Raw genomic sequence first — 9,879 nt, forward strand, 5'->3', positions numbered from 1 at the left:
GGGGGAAGGGGCCTGCGCAGAGGAGGCGCTCGGGACGGTGACCTGGAAGTTGGGGTCACCACGGGGTGAGCCTTCAGACATTCATCAAGCACTGACTGCGCCTGGCACGGTGGGAGGGCCTGTGAGCACAGTGATGAACAAAACAGCAAAGCCAGCCCTGGCGGGGCTCTTATTCTACTGGGGCCACAGATGAGCAGGCTAAATGCAACGGTGTGAATATGGGGGGAGCCTGGGGGAAGGCCCCGGGCGGAAGGGTCCGAGGCCGGAGGAGCTGTGTGTCGGCGGAGTGAGGGGAGCAGCTCCGCTCCAAGAGGCCAGGAAGCCAGGTCTGGGCCCCGGCCCTTGTAAGGCCTTGGTCCTCAGCGGAGCGGAAGGTTACAGGGCCTGGTGGGAAGGGCTCCTGCGGGGTGCGCACCCTGGGTTTCAGCTCTCATTCTGTTATTTTCCTAATTTTTAAATATGTATTGTGGAGGGGATTACAGGTGTCCCCAGTGCCCCCCAGTGCCCCTCTCCACCTAGTCGCACCCCTCCCAGGTCTTCACCACACTAGTGTCTCTCCATGGGCTTTGCATTTATGCAGTAAGGTCTGTGGTTATTCTCTGCCCGCACCCCCACTCCCTTCCCTCTGAGACCCGTCACTGTTCCAGGCTTCCATCCCTCTGAGCCCCTTTTATTTGTCAGTTTATGTTGTTCATTAGATTCCACATATGAGTGAGATCATGTGATACTTGTCTTTCTCTGACTGACTTATTTCACTTAGCACAGTGGTCGGCAAACTGCGGCTCGCGAGCCACATGCGGCTCTTTGGCCCCTTGAGTGTGGCTCTTTCACAAAATACCGACTTCTGCGCATGGGCCACGAAGTTTCAATCGCACTGTACGTGCGCACCGGCACGTGGTATTTTGTGGAAGAGCCACATTCAAGGGGACAAAGAGCCGCGTGTGGCTCACGAGCCACAGTTTGTCGACCACGGACTTAGCATGATACTCTCCAGGTCCCTCCATGCTGCCTCAAAGGGTAAGAGATTCTTTTTTACAGCTGCATAGTATTCTATGGTGTAGATGTTCCACGGCTTTTTTTACCCACTCGTCTACTGATGGGCACTTGGGCTGTTTCCAGATCTCAGTTATTGTAAATTGTGCTGCTATGAACATAGGGGTGCACACATTCTTTCTGAGTGGTGTTTCGGGTTTCATAGGATATATTCCTAGAAGTGGGGTCACTGGGTCAAATGGCAGTTCAGTATTTAATTTTTTGAGGAAACTCCATACTGTTTTCCACAGTGGCTGCACCAGTCTGCATTCCCACCAGCAGTGCTCTAGGGATCCCATTTCTCCACATCCTCGCCAGCATTGTCGTTTGTTGATTTGTTGATGATAGCCGTTCTGACAGGTGTGAGGTGGCACCTCATTGTGGTTTTAATTTCCGTCTCTCCGATGATCAGTGACCGAGCACTTGTTGTCTCATTTTGGAAATCAGCCCTTATCCGCTGTCTCATCGGATCTCTCCGATGATCAGTGACCGAGCACTTGTTTCATTTTGGAAATCAGCCCTTATCCGCTGTCTCATCGGTGACTATGTCCTCCGCACAGGGGGCTCCCTCTGCATCTTGAGAAAGGCTTCTTGTGCTGTGCTGAAGCTTTTCGGTTTCATGTGGTCCCATCTGTTTCTTTTTTCTTCAGGCAGCACGTGGTCTCCTACAGCATTCATTGTGGACGATGGGGAGACCCCTGACGGGCTGAACCTGGGGGCCGTGGTGAGCGATGTGGAGACGGGAGTGGTGTTCCTTTTCTACTCCCTCTGTGCTCACAAGGCCGGCTGCCAGGTGGCCTCCACCATGTTGGTGTGGAGCAAGGACGATGGGGTCTCCTGGAGCCCACCCCGGAACCTCTCCCTGGATATCGGCACCGAGATGTTTGCCCCTGGACCGGGCTCTGGCATTCAGGTCTCCGTCCTGGGATGGGTGGAGGGGGTGCCTGGTGGAGAGTCTGGGAGATGCCCCAACATGGACTCCTTCCCAGGAGAGGTTCCTGCGAAGTCAGTTTCTGTCTTAGGTGGGGTCCCTTGGAAGAAAGGTTCATCCTGGGAGGAGTGGGAAGATGGAACTCCCCACCCAGTGGTCGTCAGCAGGGCTGCAAATTAGAAAAAACACCCCTTCTTTGGGCGGACACACGTCTGCCATGGCGCAGCGTGGTGAATGAGCACGCCCGGGGAAGAGCCAGCTCCACCCCCCGTGGCCCGCCCCTGGTCCTGGATGTTCCAAAGGAGCTTATTCTGCAAAAGAGCGTAATTCAGCAGTGGCTGCTTGAGATCCGTCGGGGACCCCCAGCGAGCAAGGACAGAACTGAAGGGGAACACGTGTCCCCACACTGAGGACCGGGTGGTTCCCCTTCCCACCTCTGAGCCCCCTCGGGCCTCCGTCTGACACACACTCCCTTTCCCACAGAAACAGCGAGAGCCACGGAAAGGCCGGCTCATCGTGTGTGGCCACGGGACGCTGGAGCGGGACGGGGTCTTCTGCCTCCTCAGCGATGACCACGGCGCCTCCTGGCGCTACGGCAGTGGGGTCAGCGGCATCCCCTATGGCCAGCCCAAGCGGGAAAATGACTTCAACCCTGATGAGTGCCAGGTCAGGAGTCCATGGCTCCGCCCCCTCCCAGCCGCCAGCCTTGGCTCAGGGACAGCCCCTCGCGCAGCCCCTCCCTGGGTCTCCCTGAGCCTGTCCTCTCTCCTCAGCCCTATGAGCTCCCAGATGGCTCAGTTGTCATCAACGCCCGGAACCAGAACAACTACCACTGCCACTGCCGGATCATCCTCCGCAGCTACGACGCCTGTGATACTCTGAGGCCCCGGGACGTGACCTTCGACCCTGAGCTGGTGGACCCTGTGGTTGCCGCAGGAGCGGTAGCCACCAGCTCGGGCATTGTCTTCTTCTCCAACCCAGCCCACCCGGAGTTCCGTGAGTGTCTGCGGGCCGGGCCGGGGAGGGAGGGTGGGGTTGGGCCCGTGGTCTAGAGAAGGCCTGGGCAGAGACCCTGCGTTCCTGACTCTGCTGCTCTTCCCAGGAGTGAACTTGACCCTGCGCTGGAGCTTCAGCAACGGTACCTCTTGGCGGAAAGAGACAGTCCAGCTCTGGCCAGGGCCCAGCGGCTACTCCTCGCTGGCAGCCCTGGAGGGCGGTGTGGGCGGGGCGGACCAGGCCCCCCTGCTCTTCATCCTGTATGAGAAAGGCCGGAACTACTGCACAGAGAGCATCTCCCTGGCCAAGGTCAGCGTGTACGGGACGCTCTGAGCTGCACACTTGCCACGGCGAGAAGGCCCTGGCCTCAGCGGCCTCAGGACCGTGGCCTGCGGAGGGTCGCCGGGCGCCCAAAGGACAGTTCCACCTTCCTTTAGAATCCAGCCTTTTGCAAAATCAAGTTTTCTTTGACAGGGAAATTGCTCCGTTAGGCTTCCTTTCCATAGCACTGGGCCTGGCCCTGCCCTTCCTGCCCCCAGGGGCCTTGCTGGGCCCTTCCTTGGGCCTGTAGGCTGAATAAACGTGAACTCAGGGACTCGGGGAGGCTGCGCTTCCTCTCTGAGGTACGACGGTGGCTGTGGAGAGGGTTGGTGAAGCGCCTGGCGGGCAGGATGCTCGCTTTCAGGGGAAGGGACTAGCCCAGTGACGGCGAACCTTCTGAGCTCGGCGTGTCAGCATTTTGAAAAACCCTAACTTAACTCTGGTGCCGTGTCACATATAGAAATTTTTTGATATTTGCAACCATAGTAAAACAAAGACATATTTTTGATATTTATTTTATATATTTAAATGCCATTTAACAAAAAAATCAACGCGTGTCATAGGTTCGCCATCACTGGCCTAGACGCACACCAACCTTGACTGTTTGTGCATCAGGATGTTTGTAGCGACTGCTTTAGTGAAGGGGAATGTGTGGTCTGGTTGCCATGCCCGTCTGCATGTCAGTCCCTCGTAGACACCGTGGCTGGGAGTGAGCTCTGCGGAGGGCGCTGGGGGTGCTGCCTGAGAACATCCAACTTGGGCAAATCAACTCTCCTTTCCCTTCACATCCTCTCACCCGGAAGCACACTGACCCTCACAGGGCAGCGCGCAGTCGGAGGGGACCCGGAAGGTACTTGAACCTGCTAAGTGGTATTTCTAAGATGAGTGGGCCCTTCCTCCGGGAGGCAGGGAGCGGGCCCACAGTGCGGAGGGCAGGCCTGCCCCAGGCCAGCCGGGCGGAACAAACACGAACAGATTCGGGGAGAGACGGCATCTTCATTCTCTAGCAGATGCTGGGGGAGGAGCCTGGGTGGCTGCAGGTGGTGGGAGCCACGCTTTCCTCCCGATGGAAGGAAAGTACGACACCTGGGCCACGTGGAAAGACGTCTCGCACTCCCTGGCTGGTGAGGCTCGGTTGGTTGGCCCGGACACGGAAGGGTGGTGGGTTTGATTCCTGGTCAGGGCACATACCCAGGTTGAGGGTTCAATCCCCGGTCCAGGCGTGTGTAGGAGGCAACCAATCCATGTTTTTCTCATATCTATGTTTCTCTCCTTTCCTCTCTTTCAAATCAATTTCTTAAAAAAAGAATGTCTCTCACATAAAGGGATGAGGGTCACATTCATCTGCAGTTAAGTGTTTTCCCGACCAGCGTGGCTCAGTGGTTGAGCATTGACCTATGAACCAGGAGGTCACAGTTCGATTCCCAGTCAGGACACAAGGCGGGGTTGCAGGCTCGACCTCCAGTGAGGGGGGTGCAGGAGGTAGCCGATCAGTGATTCTCATCATTGATGTTTCTATCGCTCTCCCTCTCTGAAATCAATAAATATATTTTTTAAAAATAAAGTCTGTTTCACTTTCAAGTGCTGCGCTAGCAAACGTCAGGGTCATTTATCCCACCTGACGGAAGAGGTGGGTTAATGGCACTGTGTGAAGACATGGTATAATTTTGTTATATTTTATCCAGAATTTGTGATCAATATGTAATACTTCAATTTTTTATTTAAACACATTTTCAAAAATTCTCAAAAGTGAATAGCTTAGCCCTAGCTGGTTTGGCTCAGTGGATAGAGCATCGGCCTGAGGACTGAAGGGTCCTGAGTTCGACTCCGGACAAGGGCACATGCCCAGGTTGCAGGCTCCTCCCCCACCCGGGCCCTGTTCAGGCACGTGCAGGAGGCAACCAGTATGTGTTTCAAATCGATGTTTCTCTCTGTCTTTCCCTCTCTCTTCCACTCTCTAAAATGAATGGAAAAATATCCTCAAGTGAGGATTAAAAAAAAAAAAAGTGCATAGCTTAACGAGCCCCATGTACCAAACATCTAGTTTCAACAGTTACCAAGGTATTGCCACACTGCTGCTTCTGATGCCTCTCTGTTCCTTTCCTTTGCTAAAGTATCTTAAAGCAAATGCCAGACCTCATGACACTCACCCCTTCGTTCTTAGGTATGCATCACATTCTTTTTATTTTCTTTTTTTTTAGTAGCATTTTTTTAATGTATTTTATTGATTTTTCACAGAGAGGAAGGGAGAGGGATAGAGAGTTAGAAACATCGATATGAGAGAAACATCGATCAGCTGCCTCCTGCACATCTCCTACTGGGGATGTGCCCGCAACCAAGGTACATGCCCTTGGCCAGAATCGAACCTGGGACCTTTCAGTCCGCAGGCCGATGCTCTATCCACTGAGCCAAACTGGTCAGGGCTACATCGCATTCTTTTTAAAAAATAAATATTTTCAGAGCCGAAGGGAGAGGGAGATAGAAACATCAATGATGAGAATCATTGATCTGCTGCCTTTTGCACACCCCCCGCTGGAGATTGAGCCTGCAACCTGGGCATGTGCCCTGACCAGGAGTCCTGGGTCATAGGTTGATGCTCAACCACTGAGCTACATCGGCCAGGCTGCATCCCTTTTATTTATTTTTTTTTCTTTTATATTTTATTGATTTTTTTACAGAGAGGAAGAGAGAGGGATAGGGAGTTAGAAACATCGATGACAGAGAAACATCGATCAGCTGCCTCCTGCACACCTCCTACTGGGGATGTGCCCGCAACCAAGGTAAATGCCCTTGGCCGGAATCGAAGCTGGGACCTTTCAGTCCGCAGGCTGACGCTCTATCCCCTGAGCCAAACCGGTTAGGGCTATTTTTTTAATATATATATTTTTAATGATTTCAGAGAGGGAGCAAGAGATAGCAACATCAATGATGAGAATAATTGATCTGCTGCCTCCTACACAGCAACCTGGGCGTGTGCCCTGATGGGGAATCAGACTGTGACCTCCTGGTTCCTAGGTCAATGCTCAACCACTGAGCCACACCGGCCGGGCTGCATCCCATTCTTTAAACAGAACAGTTAGTATATAACCATAAAGCCATTGCACACCCAAAACATGGAAACAGCACTGTGGTGTCTTCTAATAACCAGTCATATTCAAGTCTCATCATGTCTCAAAAATGTCTTATTTATAATTGATTTGTTCAAATCAGGATCCAAAGAAAATCTACACGTTGCATTTTTTTTCATTATTTTTTTATTGATTTCAGAGAGGGAGAGGGTGAGAGAGAGAGAAACACCATTGATGAGAGAGAATCATTGATTGGTTGCCTCCTGCACCAGGATTGAGCCCGCAACCCAAGCTTGTGCCCTGCCCAGGAATCCTGGGCTCATAGGTCTACACTCAACCATTGAGCCACGCCGGCTGGGTACACATTGCATGTTGAGGTCTCCTAAGTTTAACGGACAGTAGTCCTCTTCCTCTTTTTTGTTGTATTACCATCTAACAGACAGTCACTCTCCCCTAGACCACCCAACTCTGCATTTGCCAGTTACCTCCTCCGAGTGCCACTGAACCTCTTCCTCCAGCCCTTGTATTTTCACCTTCAAACCTGAGGTTTTGATTGGATTCAGATTCCGTTTGTGGGATAAGATTCCTTGGCAGGTGCTGTGGTTTCCTGTGGCGCCCCCTGAGGAGGCAAGTGCTGCCCCCCTCGGTGAGCTGCGCAGAGAGGAGCGTGGGCTGGGGTCCCCATGGCCATGGCCCGCCCTCCTTGTGAGGATCCTCCCTCACCTTCCCGCTGACAGTTTCATCCATAGATGAGTTTTGCCTGAATCATGAGGGGCTGTGAAATCCTGATTTTCCAGATGAACGGCGTAGAGGAGGGATGCACCGACATAAGGCGCGAGTATGATCAGTGGTTTAATCGCTGGTTTGCTGAGAAGTTCCTCAAGGGGGAAGCTCCGGGGAACCGGGCCCGGACTTCTTCAAGCGCTACCAGCAGTGCATTCAGAAAGCAATAAAGGAGAAGGAGGCTCCCACTGAAGGACTGGAGTTCATGGGCCATGGCAGAGACAAGCCTGAAAGCTCTTCTTGACCTTGTCAGTCACCTTGAAAATAGACTCCTCCAATCAGGAAATGTGAGCCCTCTGGATTTTGCCAATTAAGGCTGTGAAGATAGCCATCAATTCAATGAGGACTTCTTTTCCTCCGGATGTTTTCCTCTCACTTTGAACCGTCACTTTTTACTTTGGGATGCTTTCTCACTTGCTGTGACATCTTGCAGGAACTCGCTGTGCTAAAACTGAATGATTTCTTGGGATTATGGCTGCCATACTTCATCTGGGATCAGCTTTATATATTTTGTATCTAAAGACTGATAAACTTGTCAGGATAATGATGGTTGCCTGACCCCCTGAGTTATGCCTCTAAGGACATTAGATGTACTGTACGGGGTCACTGTCCATGGGAGCAGCTGGTTAGGACCTCTCTCCTCTCGGGGAGCCAATGCTCTGACAAGGGACCCCAGCACGACTGTTTCAGTCAATGCTTGGGAGCAGTTTTATTTTTTTATAGTAACTTAACTGTTAAGATGCTCAATGGTGGACTGGGTTAGCCAACAGGAAGCTTTTAACAGTTCCCGGCCTTAACAAGAGGTGTCAGACCTCAGATTAAGATGTGAAAGCCTCAAGAATGCTAGAGCGAACACCATTTCAGAGTTCATAGTTAGTTCAGTCATTAAGATCTCTGGAGTATACTATGGAAGAAGATCCTAAATTGCAAAGATTTGCTGCTGTGGCCAGCTTTCAAGCTAAGTCAATGAATTAAATCAACCTGTATATCATGAAAATGCCAAAACACTGTATCTGGTTAGGGGAGAAAGGAATTTGCTTTATTTGAGTTGTTTACGCACCCTGCCCGGTAATATCTGTAATCATGAAGATGGAATAAATTGTAATATTTCGTTTCCAAAAAGAAAGAAAGAAAGAAATGTTGCTTTCCCAATTCTATGATTTCGTCCTCATTTGTTAGCTGGAATTCTTCAGTAAAAAGGCGCTTCCCCTCCTCACGGCTGGGGATTACCCTGAGCAGGGTTTGTGCGGGAGAGGCATACAAATGCTGACTGTCCCCCTTTATTGCCGGAAGCCGGTCCATTCTTGCTGCTTGACACAGTCGCTGCAGGAAAGAAACATCTGCACAGCATATGTTTCAAGGGACCTGGCATATATAGCATATTGTTCTTAATATGTTTGCTCTCCTTAGTGCCATGTGTTTTAACCAAGGTCACCTCTCCGAGAAAGGTTGTTTCCCCAGGTGGGGATTTTTCCCTGAGGTTAGGGAGGGGATACAACCCCTTAACTAAGTGCCAGGTGGGTAGTTAATCACTTTAACTACAAACAATCACGCTTAAGCTACATAATCTTTACTCCCTGGAATGGAGATAAGAGACGCCCTAACCTTTGCAATAGAAATTGACAGGATTAAAATCGACTGGTATAAATACAGATGTAATAAGACAATAAACATCAGTTCCTAATCAGATCCTAACCAGAACTTGGCTGGAGATCCTGGCTAGAGGTCCTGACTAGGCTGCTGATCAACTGAAGGCTGTCTCCGTGTCATTCCTTCTTCGCCGACTCCGTCCACACCTTTGGGGACCCCTGGACCTGCTGGGGTTGGACCCCAGCACTTTATTTTTATTTTATTGATTTCAGAGAGGAAGGGAGAGAGAGAAACATCAATGATGAGAACCACTGATAGGCTGCCTCCTGCACACCCCCTGGGGGTTGAGCCCGAAAGCCGGGCATGTGCCTGACCGGGAATGGAACCATGACCTCCTGGTTCAGCCGGCGGGGCTGAATGTCCCCCTTAATTGCCAGCTCTCAGAGTGAACCTGTGCTAACTGTGCCCCGGCCAGTAAGCCACATTGTCACCAAACAGGAGACACTTGGAGGGAACCGCAGGCCTGCAGGAGGGCAGGGATGGAAGGGAGGAACAGCGGAGAGACTTGGCCTTAGGCAGTCAGCCTAGATTTAGGAAGAATAGATTTCAAAATGTTGAAGAAAAGACCTCGGAGAGAAGCTGTGTGCCCTGTCTGTGCACCTGCACCGGAAGGTTCCTGTCATCAGCCAGCTGACGTTTGCATGTGCTCAACAAATCCTGTGAGCTTTTATATGTTGAGTGCTCTCTTTTTGATAACTGGATCTCCATTTGATATTTCATTTGTATAACTCATTTGCAGTCTGAAAATTTTTTTAGTGCCAGTCCCTGACATATCATGAAAAGTTAATTTTCTTTGCATTTAAAAATATGACCATGAAGAAAACATGATGAAAATAAATTTTAAACTGAATTTTTTTAAAAAAGGGGGTTACCAGTTTAATTCTTCGTCAGGATGACCTGTCTCTCTCTCTCTCTCTCTCTCTCTCTCTCTCTCTCTCTCTCTCTTTCTGTCTCCCTTCCTCTAAGCCAGTGATTCTCAACCTTGGCTGCACATTAGAATCACCTGGGAATCTTTTTAAAATCCTGATTTCGGGGCCTCATCCTCCGGAAATTCTGTTTCTTTGTTATGGGGTGAGGCCACAACATTAGTAACAAAGA

General features: G+C 51.0%; 1 protein-coding gene and 1 pseudogene across 1 annotated transcript; both read left to right on the forward strand.

The window, feature by feature from the left end:
- Positions 1–1,507: 1,507 nt before the first annotated feature.
- Positions 1,508–3,554, forward strand: NEU1 (sialidase 1 (lysosomal sialidase)). Its single transcript, XM_014534467.1, has 4 exons — positions 1,508–1,945; positions 2,447–2,629; positions 2,737–2,959; positions 3,066–3,554. Exons 1-4 carry the CDS (start codon positions 1,511–1,513, stop codon positions 3,290–3,292), a joined length of 1,068 nt encoding a protein of 355 aa, XP_014389953.1. The 5' UTR covers positions 1,508–1,510; the 3' UTR covers positions 3,293–3,554.
- Positions 3,555–6,634: 3,080 nt separating this feature from the next.
- Positions 6,635–8,269, forward strand: LOC102263981 (annotated as a pseudogene).
- The last annotated feature ends 1,610 nt before the right edge of the window (positions 8,270–9,879 follow it).

The sequence above is a fragment of the Myotis brandtii genome, unplaced genomic scaffold (assembly GCF_000412655.1).
Source record: "Myotis brandtii unplaced genomic scaffold, ASM41265v1 scaffold130, whole genome shotgun sequence".
NCBI classification, from domain to species: Eukaryota; Metazoa; Chordata; class Mammalia; order Chiroptera; family Vespertilionidae; genus Myotis; species Myotis brandtii.